The 16,103-nt window shown below is 50.7% G+C and overlaps 1 protein-coding gene across 2 annotated transcripts in view; it reads right to left on the minus strand.

The window, feature by feature from the left end:
* The window catches only part of VAV1 (vav guanine nucleotide exchange factor 1), a 48,568-nt gene extending 32,606 nt beyond the window's left edge, over positions 1–15,962 (minus strand). The window contains exon 1 of one of the 2 annotated variants that reach the window (XM_082734101.1): positions 15,054–15,962. In XM_082734101.1, coding sequence (XP_082590227.1) covers positions 15,054–15,257 — 204 coding nt within the window. In that variant the 5' untranslated portion in view covers positions 15,258–15,962. The remainder of the gene's footprint in view (positions 1–15,053) is intronic. The other variant, XM_082734102.1, reaches the window with a different exon arrangement.
* Between the last annotated feature and the right edge of the window lie 141 nt (positions 15,963–16,103).

Here is a 16,103-nt window from a genome sequence, read left to right on the forward strand (position 1 = left end):
CAGTCATGTGACATCTCAAGGGGGGACAGGGTGGGGGTATGACTCATCAGCCCTCCAGGCTGGAGTAGGGCCAGCTGAAGAAAGGGGCTCCCTCAGGCAGCAAGAATGACTGAGGTTAGACCACCAGAAGGACCTTCTGGTAGCCCAGAGCGTGGGAGAGGTGGCAAAGGACAGGAGGTCTTTTAACCAAAGGTAGGAGGGGTGTGTGAGAACATTTCCTCCGTGTTGGCGAGGCAAGCCCCTCAGCACGCCCTCCCCCTCCACCAGAATATCAAAGAGTTGGGCTGGCAACTTGCCCATAGGCAAATCAGCACCCAGACTTCCTCTCCGCCTGCTGGTCCCGTCAACACAAGCTCTGCCCAAGACAAAGAAAGAGCCAGAAAGGTTGGTTAGTTTGCCACCCTCCTTTCGGGAACCAGTATGCAGGGACAGAGGCTCCATTTGGTGACAGGGTGGGGGTTGGGGGGAGGCAGGGAGTAGCAGAGAGGACCCACAGCTGAACACAACTGCTGCAATCAGCTCCCCTACCCCCACCCCGACCCAGGGAGCCACCGGAAACAGGAAATGCCTGTTAGCAGGGCTTGCTAAGGAAGACAGAAGAAAGGGGGGGGGGGGGGCACCTCTGCTTTCAGTCCTGAAACCCCTTAATCTTGGGACTGCAAGACTTCATCTCGCAGACCAGAGAGGGTAGATGTGCTGTGCTGCCTCTTCAAAGCCTGGAAGCAAAGGTACAGAGCATCAGCTCCTCATCCTGGCCTTCAAAACCTTCCCCATGCCCGCCTGTCTCTCTTCTGTCTCCTCCCCTCTCACCCCAACACACACTCAACATCTCAGTGTCAGTCGAGGGGGTCAGACAGACATGGTTCCACTCCCAGCCGAGCCGCTGCCAGCGGAGGACCTCAGATGGGTTACTGAACCATCTGGAGCCTCTACTTCTTCATCTCCGCTCTGGGAATGGAAATACCAACCGAATCTCCACTCTAGCACCTGGTCCACCAGGCAGGGTCATACGTTCATTCAGCAAGCACGCACTGAGTGCCTACTGTGTGCCAAGCCCCAGGAAACTGGTAGTGGCCAAGACAGACAGAACCTTGACTCCACAGAGCTTACAGTCTAGTGGGGAGATGGACATTGAGAAGACAGGGGTATTGATAATTGATTGGTTACAACAGTGGGTACATGAGCATGAAAAACAGCACAGGGAGCCCTGGGAGGGATCTGGTTAAATGAAAGAGGTGTCTGATAAAGCCAAGGACTAAGGGATGGCAAAGCAAGAGGAGGAGTGCTCCAGGAAACCTTCCTGCACTGCTGGCTGGGATGTTGAATGGTGCAACCAAGTTGGAAGAATGGTTTGGCAGTTTCTGAAAAGGTTAGACACGCACCTACCACACAACTTGTTCCACCTCCAGGCATTTGCACAGAGAAATGAAAGCAAGTGTTCACACATAGTTGAGCATTCACAACAGCCGTATCTGTGGCAGCCAAAACGTGGCAACAACCCAAGTGTCCACCAAGGATGAGCAAACTGTGGGGCGTCCATACACTGGAGTACTATTCAGGAATAAGGTGTGAAGGACTGATACACACAGGATAAATCACGGAAGAATGGTGCCAAGTGAAAGAAGCAGACCAAGGGGGTGCATAGTGTATGATCAGAAACATTTCAGGTGGAGGGAACAGCCAGGGCAAAGGTCCTGAGGCAGGACCCTGCCTGGTGCATTGGAAAAAGAGGTTGGAGGCCAGTGTGGCTGCAGCAAAGGGAGAAAGGGGGAATGGGAGGGAGTGAACCAAGGGCAGTATCAGGTGCTGATTTACCAAAACTGGATATCAAAATATTGGTTTTGTTTTGTTTTGTTTTGTTTTTTTGGATATCAAAATATTGTAATGAGAGGCGCCTGCGTGACTCAGTAGGCTAAGCGTCTGACTCTTGATTTCAGGGTTCTGAGATCGAGCCCCACGTTGGGCTCCATGCTGGGTGTGGAGCCTGCTTAAGATGATCCCTCCCCAACTCCTTCTGCCCCTCCCCCACCTCTCTCCCTCTCTAAGTAATTTAAAAAAATAATAATAAAACTGTGTAATCAAAATGGGGCCAGTGGTTGTCACCAGAGCATTCTACCCTTTGGCCATATCTCAGAGTCCCCGAGAGGGAAGCACAAATGGTTAATGACATTCCCCCAGATCCCCCGGTCCCACATTCCAGAGCAGATCACACTGAAGGGAACAAGCCCCACACACCTTTTGGGGTGCGGGACGCTGCACCCATGTGGGGATCATCCTGAGTACCCACACAGACAGGCACAAGACAGACACCCCAAGGGGGATTTCTGGAAACACGCTGTCCACTGAGAAGCTATGAAGTTGCTGTGGTGTTCCACCAGGACTACAGGTGACTTGGAAGAAGCCAGGGACAAAATTATTGCAGGCAGACCTCTGATGGGTTGTCTGGAGGAAGGCTGATGAGCTGTGTGCTGGTGGAGAGTCCTAAGAAAGGAGATCTGGGTTTGATCTAAGATTAAACTGAACTCCAAAACCACCAGAGCCATTAGAACTAAAGAGGACCCTGCCTCGGGAAATGAAACCATTGCATTTCACCCGTTCTCGGGCAAACAGCAGTAACAACAGCTCCCGTTGAGAGAACACTGAGCTCAAATAGGCAGTTACGATGAGGACCACTGGTCCGCTTGCTCTCAGGTCCATTCCCTGCCTGCCCCTTGCTCTGCTCCACAGCGAAGAGAACTACATTTCCCAGACTCCTTTGCACCCTGGCTTCCAGGTAGGCTCAGCCAATGGGATGCCCAGGCAGGAGACAGGAGGCGGGAGGAAGAAAAACCAGGGTATTTCTCCTTCTTCAGCAGCAAATATGTCTCCTTCCTGGTCTCAGCAACGTGTTGACAGCTCCTGCACCAGGTCCTGGCTCCCCTGAATGATTCTAGCCTCTGGACCCTGGTCTCACCACCTCCTCCACTGTTTCTCCTGCCTTGTGGGTTACCTCAGTATTCCCCACCTGTCTCCTCCGCTCCCCATCACCCATTAGCCATTCCCTGAATGAAATCCTCTCTGTCTGAAAGATCTTAAGATGATTTCTGCTTTCCTGGCTAAACCAGAAATCTAAATCCAAGACTATCTAACCTAATCCAAGACTATCCCACCTAAAAGGTTCATATGTCCCCTCGAAGAGGCAATATTCATATAGTGCTTGTGGTCACAGCTTTAGGGGTTCAAATCCCAGCATAGCTACTTATTCACTTGGAAAACTCACTTAAACTTTTCATGTTTCCATTTCCTCATCTGTGAGACTAGGATAATAACAAAGAACGTGTTATGCTTTCCAAAGATTGCCACAAACGCAGCACCCATCCAGCATGCTCTTCTGCAGTGGGACTTGTCACACCGCCATCAAGAGGTGAAGTCTGATTCCCCTGCCCTTGAATCCAGGCTGGTCTTAGTGAATTACAGCAAAGTGACACAACGTGGTCTCTAAGTAGGTTAGAAGAAAACTTGCAGCTTCTCCACTCCTTCTCCAATCTCAGGTACCATGCTGTGAGGAAGCCCAAGCCACACAGATAGGCCATGGGCCACTGCTCCATTCCACAGCCCCAGCTGAGCTCAGCCGTGAGTCACCCCATCCCAGACTCCCAGAGTTTAGGGGAAGGATCCTCCAGCAGATTCCAGCCCTCCAACATTCAAACCTTCTCATCTTGGGGCTGATAAACCATCATCTCCACACTCCATTTGAATTCTTGACCCACAGAATCTGTGAGAATTCTAAAATTGTTGTCTTTAAGTTTGGGGTGGTTTGATTCACAGAAGAGATAACCTGAACATCACGGCACCCACTCCATGGATTTGTTGTGAAAATCAAATGAGTTAAAAGTGTTACATACTTGGAACAACTGTACATCATAAATGCTCCATAAATGGGACCTGTTTCTATTGTTATTCATTATACTTTCTGACACTACTCCCGTCCCTTCAATTAAACGGTTTGTTTCAAAGGACCAACACCTCACTGTGGATAAACTTTCTTCCTTTGGTCTCTGGCTTTCCCCCTAAGTCACTGGTTCTCTTCTGACTCCTTGGCTTCTTTTTCCTCCTACCCTCTCCCAACCTCTCCATGCTGCTGCACCCTGAGACTCAGACCCCTTTTCTTCTCCCTCTCTCTCCTCCCTCCACAAATGATCTCATCCATCCCCATAAGTTTGCTTACCAATCACTACTAGGTCCTGCTTACAGCATGTGACAACTTTACAACCATTCACTCATTTAATTCTTGTAACAGATCTATAAGGCAGGGACTATCCTGACCCCTATTTGAAAGGTAGGGAGACTAATGCACCACAAGGTACAGTAACTCACCCAAGATCCCACAGTCAAGACTAGAACCCAGACCCCCATGTAACTAGAGTCCTTGCCCCTCAACCATGGTTTTCTCGGCCTCAGCAGAACTGATATTTTAGTGGCTGTCCTGGGATTATAGGACATTTAGGATATCAGCAGCATTCCTGGTCTCTACCCACTAGATGCCAGGAACACACCACTCCCTCCAGTAGTGAAAACCAAAAATATCTCCAGGCATTGCCAAATGTACCCTGGAGAAACAGAGTTGCTCCCCACACCCCCAGGTGAGAGCCACTGCACTAACCACTATGCTATGTTGTCTTCCAACTCCAAGGTAACTCAGCTCCATCAGAACACCCCCAAAACTTGACTCTCCCCATCCTTCCCATCTTAGCAAATAATGCCCCCATTCACACAGGTTCCTAAGCTACAAACTTAGACATCATCTCACTTTCTTTCGTTCACTCCCACCACTCCCCCATCTGGTCTGTCAGGAAGTCTGACTAGCACAACCACTGAAATGTGAGCCCTCCCACTATTCCTGACTCCTAGTCCAGCCACCATCTCATCCCTGTGGGACACCTCCATCAACCCCTCTGCCCAGGTCCCCTCACTGCCATTTCAATTACCCTAACAGTCTGGTTCCCACAGAGCAGCTCGAGGGACCTCTTTAACCCACCAATTTGCTTAAACCATCCAAGGATTTCCCATCACATCTAATGATGACATACCCCCAGCCACACTAGAGAAGTGCGTTCCTCCCAACCTTAATCCCAGCACTCCCTCTTCACCATTCACCTTCATTTAGACCCTCCTCACCACAGGGCCTTTGCATGGCATTTGCCTCCTTGCGCCATTTGTTCCCAGAGCCAGCTCCCCATCCTCCAGCTTTCAACTTTCCTTGACCACCCTCCAGAAGCATGCCCCTTTCCTCTTCTCCATCTTGACCTTGGCTTATTTTGTCTGCAGCATTTATTGTAATATTTTACTGATTTGCTTTTTTACTGTCTATAGTGAGTTGAATAGTGACCCCCTCCGAAAGATATAACTACCTCAGATCCCTGGAACCTACCTGTAAATGTGACATCATTGGGGGGAAAAATAAAAAAAGGACTTTGCAAGACAAGATTAATCTCGAGATCACGAGATCATCCTGGATTACTGGGGGGGGGCCCTCCATTCATCAACAAGTGTCCTTACACAAGACACACAGAAGAGACCCACAGACAGACAGACACGGAGGGCACAACCTGGTGAAGACAGAGTGACACAGTCAGAATTCAAGGAAAGCCTGGAGCCCCCAGAAGCTGGAAGAGGCAAGAAATGGATTCTCCCCCAAGAGCCTTCAGAAAGAGCTCGACCCTGCTCACACCTTGATTGATTTCAGACCTCTAACCCCGGGAACCGTGAGATAACGTATTTCTGTTATTTTAAGCCATCAGTGTGTGGTCCTTTGTTCGTGCAGTTACAGGAAACAAGTATACTGCCCTTCTCCCCCACAAGGCCATGAACTCAGAAGACCAGATAATGTGTCTGCTCTGTTCTTTCCCATAACCCCGGCAATCAGCACAGCTCCTGTTGTTCCTAATAAAATAAGTGATTATTCTGACCCAACAAAGCTTTCGATCTCTTCCTCACTGTCCCCAGACAGTAATTGTTCATGCATGTCTCTTTGGACCCTCCCAAAGATCGGAAGCTTGCTCCCTCCAAAATGGAGTTTCTTGGAGGGGTGGGATAGGGGATTCTGCCTCCTACGGGACATTTGACAATGTCTGCAGACATTCTCTTGTCATGGCTCCAGGGGAGAGGTTGCTACAGGCATCGAGGGGGTGGAGGTCAGCTATGTCGCTAAACATCCTACCATGCACAGAGCAGCCCCCAGGACCGAGAAAGATGGGGCTCCAACAGCCAGCCGACGGCACCAGTGAGAGGCTGTGCAGCGACTTCATACTTGGTGCCAGTATAAACATCGATTGCCTCCTGACATCTATTCCCACTCCTTCTGCTAGCAGCCCCTCAGCGTCTCCTGGGGAGCCACCCAATCTCCTCCACGTCTACCTCCTTTGGGTGGGGTCAACTCCTCCTCAGCTCCAGGAAAAATATGCGACCTCAGCCTGGCCAATCAGAACGGCATAGTCTACCCACCACAACAATTGGTTGAGGAACAGACACGTGACTCCCCGCCCATCCATCCTCACTCCCTCTATCCCCAGCCCCTGCCACATGCACACACAAAGAAATTATGTCCAGTGAAACCCAGACTTGGGCTTGAGCAGCCATTTTTCACTGTACACAAAAATGTGGGCACCTAAATTTGGAGCACCTGGGCACCCTTGCCGGCCACCATGAGAGGAAAGGATGACTGAGAATGGAGGAAAACACTGAAAAGACAGCTGAGTTAAGTTAAGGGTAGAGGTGATCCTGAGATAGAGCCCCTGGATCCAGCTCTACCTAAATACATTTTCTCCTAAGCTTTTCAGTTATGTGAGCTAATAAATGCTATTTTTTACTAAGCCAGTTTAAGTTGGGTTTTCTGTCACAAGGGCTAAAACTCTTGGTTACAATTTCTGCTGATGGAGCTCAGAATTTCTTCAACCTTCAAACTTCTCCAACTGAACATCCCTTATTTCTTCCCCCGGGGACCTAACTCCCAAGTTCCTCCTGAAACCCAGGCCTCCAATCACCATCCGTGCTAGAAGTTCAGCTGTGCCCATTCAACATACCCTTGGGTTCTTTCCACTTCCAGTGCCCTTAATGTTAACAAGGCAGACAAGCAGAACTTCTTTTGGCTCCTCAAATATGCCCCAACCTCCCACACTCAATTGGCACGTCACCTCCTCCAAGAGGCCTACCCTGATTGCTTCTGGGGTTTCCCCCGCCTCTCTGCTCCCACGGTCCCTGGGCTCCACCCCCCATCAGCAGACTATTCCACTCTCAGGTTAACTGCCTAATTCCTCATCTATTTCCATGAGCTGCATGAGGATCTGTGTGTCATTCATCATGGAATTCTCCATCATCCTGTACATGGTTTAATACAAGGAAATATCCATGACATGGATGGTGTCATCATTATTATTACCACATCATCATCATTTTCCCCGTTTTATATGTGAGAAAACCAAAGGCAGGGGAGGTCTGAACACTTGCCCAAAGTCACATAATTAGGAACCAGTAGAAGCAGGCACTGATCTCAAACAATCCATACTTAACCAGAGCTAACCAACAACCACTAACCAATAATAAGCAAGCACTCAACAAATCCCACTAAATCAGGGATCAGTTGGTAAACTCTTTCATGTAACGAAAGCAGCCACAGACAATATGTCAACAAATGAGTGTGACCATGTATTGATTAAATTGTGTGTATGAAACAAGGCATAAGTTATGATTTGCTCTCCCAGTATTAAAGGAAGGGTGAGTGAATGAAGTGAATAGTTGATAATATTATTGAGCACCTACTATGTGCCAGGTGCTGTTCTGGCACCAGCGACACAGCTGTGAACCAAAAAGACAAAAGCCTTGCCCTGACATTCTACTGGGGGAGCAGATAATAAGCAAAAAGTAAAAACTATGTAGGTCAGAGGGCTATACGTGCCATGGAGAAAAATAAAAATAAGAAAAGGAAGAGAGAGCACAGAGGGGCAGGGGGTAAGGGGAACAATCTTATGTGTGGAAGCCAGGAAGCTCTCTGATAAGAAACCTGAAGGAGATAAGAGACCAATCACAGTGTATATCTGGGGGAAGACAGATCCACAGAGAAAGAACAGATGTGCAAAGGCCCTGAGGCTGAATCGGACCAGGTGGGTTGTGGGAGCAGTGAGGAGGCTCGTGTGTCTGGAGCAGAATAAGTAAAAGGAAGGGGGAGGGGAGGGCCAGGAGGTGGGCAGAGGCCAAATGCATAGACTCTCATGGGCCAGGGTAAGGACTTTGTCTTTTGCCCCAAAGGCAATGGGGAGTCATGGGAGTAATGGGAGGGAAAGGAACAGGATTTCCCAGCACCCTCTGTGGAAAGTGCTAAAGGGTGACATTTCCCAGTACTAGGTGCAAAAGAAGGTTCGTGAACAGAAAAAAATGGAAGAAAAGAAGGCAAAATACCAAATGTTCGCCCTTCCAGACTTCTGTCCCCATCAGCCACAGTAGTCATGTTGAGATGAGGTCTTCCAATCAATCCAACCCAACCCAACCTACTTGGCTGAGATTTGCTCCTGCCCAGGCTCCCCAGCCCCTAGCTGAATCCCTCCACCATGGCTTCAGTTCAAGCCCTCCTCATTCCTTATCCCACTACAGCTTCCTCCAAGCCAGCCTCTCTAGACCTGCCTCTCTAAAGCCAGCTAGGCATCATTCCACAGTTCTACAGCATTCTCTTCTATGTCTACTTAAACATTTCCTGTGCTCCCTGGCTCCTGGCTAAACCATTCTCAGCCTCCCTTGCAGTTGGATGGGACCATGTGATGGAGTTCTGGTGAATGGATCAAGAATGGAGGCGGCAGCACCACTTCTGGGCCTGGTCCATGAAAGCCTCCCGTAGTCTCCCTCCTCACAGTCTTCTTCCCCACCTTCTGGGATAGGGAGGACTCCGGGGGCTTTAAGGAGAGTAGGGCTATGGGATGGAAGAAGCCCAGGTCCTGTAGGGACTTTGTAAAGAAGAGCCACTCCCTTAACCCCCAGCTGACCCAAACTAGATTGTGATGTGAGCAAGAAGGAAACCATTACTGCTACTGAAGTGTATACTTTGTTACAGCAGCTAACATTACACATCCTGACTTATACCACATCGGACAGCCAACTCATACTAACTGAAATCAAAGTATCAAAAAGAGGACTTCTCATTATTTTAGCATTGGCTAAATCTAGCACATCAATCACACCAGTAAGGAACTTAACTTAACCTATCACATTTAACCCTCACATAAACCTGAGATAAAGGTGCTGTCCACATCCCCATTTTGTAGATAAAACAACCAGGGCTCAGAGAGCAATGTTTTTCTTCTTCAAGATCGCAAAGGTAGTAAGTACCTGACTTGAAATTCAAGCCAGCCTAATATATAAAGAGCTCCTTAAAACTAATAAGGAAGAAAGGACAGCAGTCCCAGAAGGGAAGAAAGAATAAAGGGGCAAATGTTACGAACAAATATTTCTTCACCAAGAGAAAACAGAAATAGATCTTAAACAAAGGAATAGAGGTTCAAGCTCATTCAGAATAAGAGAAATGTAAAGTGAGCCATAATGAGCTCCATATATCACCCATAAAGTTGGCATGACTCCAAAGTCTTAACAATGGAACAGTCTATGGCAAGGTGATGGCCAATAAGCAGTCTCATGCTCTGTTAGTGGTGATGTAATTGGAATAACCCACATGAGAACAGGCCCAGATGGAGAACAACTTGGCAATATCTGCCAAAAACACAGGCCCAGCCACTTTGAGCCAGCAAATCCTTCTGAGAACTTATCCTGTGGGGACACTTGCTCATGTGTACAGCAGCAACAATAACATTCCTGTGTGGCCAGGGACTTTTCTAAGTTCTTGAGAGTGATTCATTATCCCTCCCAGTGATGCTTAAAGATAGGGATTTATTATCCCCATTTTAGAGATGAGGATACTGAGGCACACAGAGGTTAGGTAGCAAACCCAAGCTCACACAGACGAGGAGTCAAAAAATGATTCATGGACAAGGCTAATGGTTGCAGTAAATGTGTCATAACAAAAGTCTGGCACAATCCAAGTGTCCACGGATACAGAGGATGATAAAATAAATGATCGCCCCATTAAACAATGGGATAGAGGCGGTTTGGGGTAACTGCAGACAGCAAAAATCCCAGCACCAGGCTACCCAGGGTTCCAATCCCCAACTCTGCTGCTTTTGAGTTTGGCACCCTGAATCAAGTTACTGGACACCTCTGTGCCTCAATCCCTTCTGTGAAAAATGAGGATAACGTACCTTCTGCCACCTCTGGTGTTACGAGGATTAAACAGTTAATGTATAGAAAATGTTTACAGGGTGCCTGGGTAGTGCAGTCAGTTAAGCAAATGACTCTTGGTTTCGGCTCAGGTTGTGATCTCAGGGTCATGAGATTGACCCCCACATCAGGCTCAGCACATAGGGCAGAGTCAGCTTGGGACTCTCCTTCCCCCTCAGCCTGCTCCTCCCCTGCTCATGCTCTCTCTTTCTCTCTCTCTAAAATAAATAAATATATCTTAAAGAAAAGAAAAGAAAATATTTACAACAGGAATATGCAAACTTCTTCTACAAAGATCTGGAAAGTTAATATCTTCAGCTCTGCAGGCCAGACAGTCTCCGTGGCAACTTCGCAGTTCCACAGTTGTAGCCAGAAAGCAGCCGTAGACAATACATACAGGAATCAATGGACATGGTTGTGTGCCAATAAAACTTTATTTATAAAAACATGCTGTGGTCCAGGGGCACCTGGGTGGTTCAGTCTGTTAAGCGTCTGCCTTCAGCTTAGGTCAGGATCCCAGGGTGTTTGCTCAGTGGGGAGCCGGCTTCTCCCTCTCCCTTCAACCCCCCCCCCCCGCCCCGCTAGTGCACTCTCTCTCTCTCTCACGCGCTATCTCTTTCTCTCTCTAAAATAAATAAATAAAATCTTTTTTTTTTTTTAATGCTGTAATCCAGATTCAACTGTTGGATTGTTGTTTGCTGGCACCTGGTTTGGACTAATGCCTAACACATAGTTAACACAATATAAGTCATCCGTGAAATAAATAGACTCTCCAGCAAACCGTGCAGTCAGGTGGTGGTTGTTGCTATTGTTTTAAATAAGGGCAATCTCTATATATTGATTTGGAAAGAGTCCCAAGAAGATTATTAAGTGAGGAAAGCAAGACAAAGCAGTCAGTAGTATGTGCCATCTTCTATTTAAGGGAGGAGGGTGGGAAATAAGAACCTAAACTCCTATTTGCTTATGTTTGCATGAAGAAACTCTAGGAGGATACAGTCAACTTGAAAGAAAGAAAGAGAGAGAGAGAGAAAGAGAGAGAGAAAGAAAAGAAAGTAGTTTGCTTATGGGAGAAGGAAGGAGCTGGGTGTATCTGAGGGACAGGACTAGAAGTTTAATTTTTCCTTGTGCATCTTTTTATGCGTTGCTGGTTTTTAAAGATTTATTTATTTGAGAGACAGAATGATCAGGGTTAGGGGCAGAGGGAGAGGCAGAGGGGGCAGCAGACTTCCCGCTGAGCAGGGAACCCAATGTGGGGCTCAATCCCAGGACCCCGGGATCACGACCTGAGCTGAAGGGAGATACTTAACTGTGAGCCACCCAGGCGTCCTGCTTCTTGTGTGTTTTAATATTTGAACCATATGAATGTATTATACAACCAAGTAAATATTTTAAAGATTCTTGCAGCTCTCTGTCCCCGATCAACAGGGTTTCTCAACCTCAGCACTACTGACGTTTGGGGCAGAGAATGCTCTGCTGTGGGTGGCACCGTGGGACACTGAGTAGGATCCCTGACTTCCATCCACTAGACTTCAGTACCACCTCCCAGATGTGATGAAACCAAACAAGGGTCCAGATATTGCCAAATGCCCCTGGGGGTCAAAACCAGCCCAGCTGAGAAATATTCCCCCAACCCAAACTCCCTCTTGCTGTGTTACCTTTTGCTACCCCACATCCTTCCAAAGAAAACTTTTTAGTTTAGTGAGGGTTTATCAGGCATCAGACACCGTGATAAGCAGTATTGAAATAACACAACAGTCCTCGAAATAAAGGTCCCATTTTTAGCCATGTTTCACAGATGGGGAAACTAAGGCTCGGAGAGGGTAAGCCAGGAAGAGAGGGCATCAGGATTTGAACCCAGGTCTGGACCCTCAGAGTCACTGCCCTCCAGCTGACCCCCTTTCTAACTCTCCCACCCTCTCCCCTGCCTCTGCCAGTGGCCTGGGCATTCTCAAGCTGGGAACCTTGACATCATCCAGGCCCCAGAGCCTGCTCCGCCAGGTCTAATCAGCTCCCACGCCCTGGTGGGTCTTTCCCACAATGACTGTCACATTCGTCCCTTCCTCTCCACTCCCTTGGCCTTAAAGTTTCATCTCTGCAACCCAGAATGTGGACTCCCAGAGAGAGGAAGTGAGCTAGGATGTCTGGCGGTCAAGGTGCCACCTGTAATAGGATCCTCCCTCGGCCCCAGATCTCAGCTTGGAGATCTCACCCAGCTTGGAGACTCGCTCTGGTCTGACCTCAGCCATGAGCCATTCCCAGCAGACTTGAGGGCCACCCACGAGCTCTCACCTCAGGGCCTTTGCACTGGCTGTACCCCTGCCCAGGAGTGCTGTGTCCCTGGATTCACAAGGTTCATCCCCTCGTTTCCCCCAGGGATCTGCTCAAAGGTCACCTTATCAGTGACCACCTATTCAAGAGTGCGACCCCCACGCTCCGGAGCTCCCTTTTCTGCTTTGATTTCTCCAGAGCAACTACCCCCTCCCCACAGGTTAAATGTTTCCGTATTTGCTCACTGTCGGTCTGACCCACTAGGCGAGCTCCTCAGTGACAGCGCTCTGGGCGTGTCTCCTGCCCACTGTCCCGGCACCAAGAAGGGGCCTGACAGACGTCACAATTGCCCTGGAGTGCAGGTGCTCTTCCCACCCTCTTCCCTGGAAACAGCTGAGAAAAAGCAGAGGAACTGAGAGGCATCCGGATTCTGGTCCCCACACCTTCCGCATCTCGAGGGTGGTCCACGGCCCCAGCTCAAATCAGAGGACACAGGGTCCTGCGAATCTAGAAAGATTGTTCTGTTCTGGAGGAACCTTCCTCCACCTCAATGGGACCACCTTTCAGCTTCCCGCACTCATCCCCCCTGTGAATGGGGAAAAGGGCTGAGCTTTGCAGGGAGACAAGATGAGCAGAGGCAGGAAGGCACAGAGGTCCAGATGGGAGGACTGGGGAAACACCCCTGCGTGGCCTGGGGCCCGGCACGGCTGGGCATAGGAAGCCAGAGCAATGGGAAACTCCTACTCACTCTTCAAAACCCAGCACAAGTGTCCCCTCTTGCATAAAGCCTGACTTCGCCAGGCAATGTCTTGCCTTTGCTTTAAGCATCCCAGCCCAGAGGTGTCTCCCTGTGTCCTAGCCGTGACCATGCAGGGCTAGGGGTCTGTGTCTCCCCAGTCTGGGAGCACCATGAAGGCCAGGCCCAGACGGAGCCTTGGCACTGCCCGGCACAAACAAGGACATTGCCTCCCCGTAGTCCCTGCAGCTGCCTTCCCAGATCTTAAGGCCAGGCAGCCACCCCCCACCCCCCTCGCCCTTCATTAGACAACCAGCTATAAGCAAGATGCAGGCAGGGGTTGAAGTTCATCCTCAAGTTTATCCACTTCCCCATCAGCGGCTATTAAAGCCTCACTGGGAACCTTTACCCCTTCTGGGTCCAGGGTCTGACAGGTCCCGTGGCTACTTCCCTATTGGTTGGAAGCCAGGAGGTAAGCAAATGTATGCAAATCCAGGAAGGCCTGTGGCCAGAGGGGCTGGGCCCCTGGAGTGCCCTCATCCTTCCAGGAAGCCCTGCCTGGGCAAAGGAGGGTGGGCCACCCACCTTCCCCACCCCATGGCTGTGTCCCCAGAGAATGCCCCCAGAGACCCCCAAGGATGTGCTCCCTGAGCGGTGACTTCCCCTCTCCACATCCCGCACGTGGCATCTCAGGGACCAGAGAAAAGGCCCCCCCAGGCCAATCCACAGCTCCCAGGCACCAAGCTTTCATTCCAGAGTGGAGCCTGAGGGCCAGGCGGGAGTGTCCTCTCGACTTCCAAGGCAGGTGAGGCACCAGGAGCGCCCAGCCCCAGCATACATGGCTTCCCCCCAGCACCCAGACACTACAGGGACCCAGAATGGGGATCCAGTCACGTTACCTCCTCCACCCCAACCGCATTCAAATAGGGATTTGAATATATTTCCTGAGTCTAGAAGGGCCCCCGCTTGCTGGCTTGCTCACTCGGTACAATCCACCCTCCCCAGACCTGGGCCTTTGCAGTAATCCCTACAGAGAAAGACTAGCTCTTTCTAGGCTCCAAAACCCCAGGACCCACTCTTGGGCTCAAGACCAACGCTTTTCTCAGTGTCTCTCTGGGATGGAGAGAGCTAGGAAGACCGGAGCCCAGGGGCCCACAGCCCCCCCACCCGCCCCACGCACCCCAGGCCCAGGCAGGAAGCGAAGGGGAAGAAGATGTGAAGGGAAGGAAGGGGCCCAGGGCCCGGGAGGAGGAGACACATGTAGGGGAAGAAGTTGGTGGAGGCCCCTCCCCCACAGGCAGAAGGGGGGGATGTCAAAGGAGTAATAAACCTCGGGCACCCTTTTGGCCACCTGGGGGTTCCCAGGTATCCCTCAAGCTCCACACCCCCCCCCCCCCCCCCCCCCCGCCACAGTCCCATCTGGAGAGTTGAACCTCTGTGGAGTCAGCCTGGGGTTTGGAAGTCTGTCAGTTCTTAGCCTAGATGTGCAGGAACTCAGAGCCTGTCAACCCATTCCTGTGACCCTTGGGTGAGACACCCCTGGGATCTCGGCGCTCACCACCCCCTCCCTCCCGGTGCCCGCCTCCCCACCCCCCCCACCCCCCTCACCCCCGTGCCAGCCCCAGCGTCCAGCACACATTCCCTTCTCCATCACAGGCCCGGAGTTTCAGTGCATTGACTCTCCTGGTGCCAGCCGGGGGTGTGCCCCCCCCCCACCTCCAACCCTTGGTGCCCCAGCCAGTGACTGGCTCACCTGGGACATCTGGGGGCGCAGGTTGACCTCACGCAGGTTGATGGCATGGGGCAGCAAGTTGTTGAGCAGCTGGCAGAGGAGGACGCCATCCCGGAGGGCCTGTGCCAGCTCGCACACCTGGGCGCCATCCCAGGTCACCCGGTGGCTGGGCGGCAGCACCCGGCACTGGATCAACCAGTGAGTACACTGGCGCCACAGCTCCATGGCCGCTGCCTTCCCGGGTCAGCCCGCGCACCCTTGCGGCCTCCGCGGCCTGCCTGCCTGCCTCCGCTAGCTAGCTACCACTTCCTCTTCTCTGCCTGTAACTGTCGCTCTGAGAGGGGGTGGAGGGGGAGGAGCCCTGGGGGGGTTTTAGGGGGGCGGGAGCAACTGCAGCCCAGCCCCTTCTCTGCAGGACCTGGCATCTCTTCTCCCCCCACCAGCTCAACACAGGGGCCTGGGCACCTGGGCAAGGTATGACGTCCCTTGGCTTCTTCCAGCCCACTGCCCTGCAGCCAACCAGACCCTCCGTGACATGCCCCTGTCCCCTCCCTGCCCTCACCTCTTCCACTCACCACTTTCTGCTCCAGCCACACAGGCACTGTTCCTCCAAGACACCAGGCCACCCCAGAATCTTAAATCTTGCCACAGGGCCTTTGCACATGGTGCTCTGGGGCCTTAGGCAAGCAACTTCATGGCTCCCTCACCTCCAACAGTGACCCCCTCACCTCTGCTCAGTGTCACCTTCTCATGAAATCTTCCCAAATCTCTCCATTTCAAATCACAGACTTTCTTTTCCACTCTCCTGCACTGAAGCCCTGAACACCATCCAACAAACCTGACATTTCATCATAATTCTTTCTTTATTGTTTATTTAGAAATCTCTGTCTCATATGTTCCCAGCACCTGGCATAAATACATGGTCCGCAAGTATTTGTTGAATGAATAAATAAATGGTTGGAAGCTTTTTTTTTTTTTTGGCTCTACCTCTGACATCCCCAAATTCATTTAGGTATGGCTTGGGCCCTGGCAACCACCGTGTCTTTCCTTATAGACTTCGAGGGGGTCGCT

Source organism: Mustela nivalis, assembly GCF_964662115.1.
Source record: "Mustela nivalis genome assembly, chromosome: 1".
Taxonomy (NCBI): Eukaryota; Metazoa; Chordata; class Mammalia; order Carnivora; family Mustelidae; genus Mustela; species Mustela nivalis.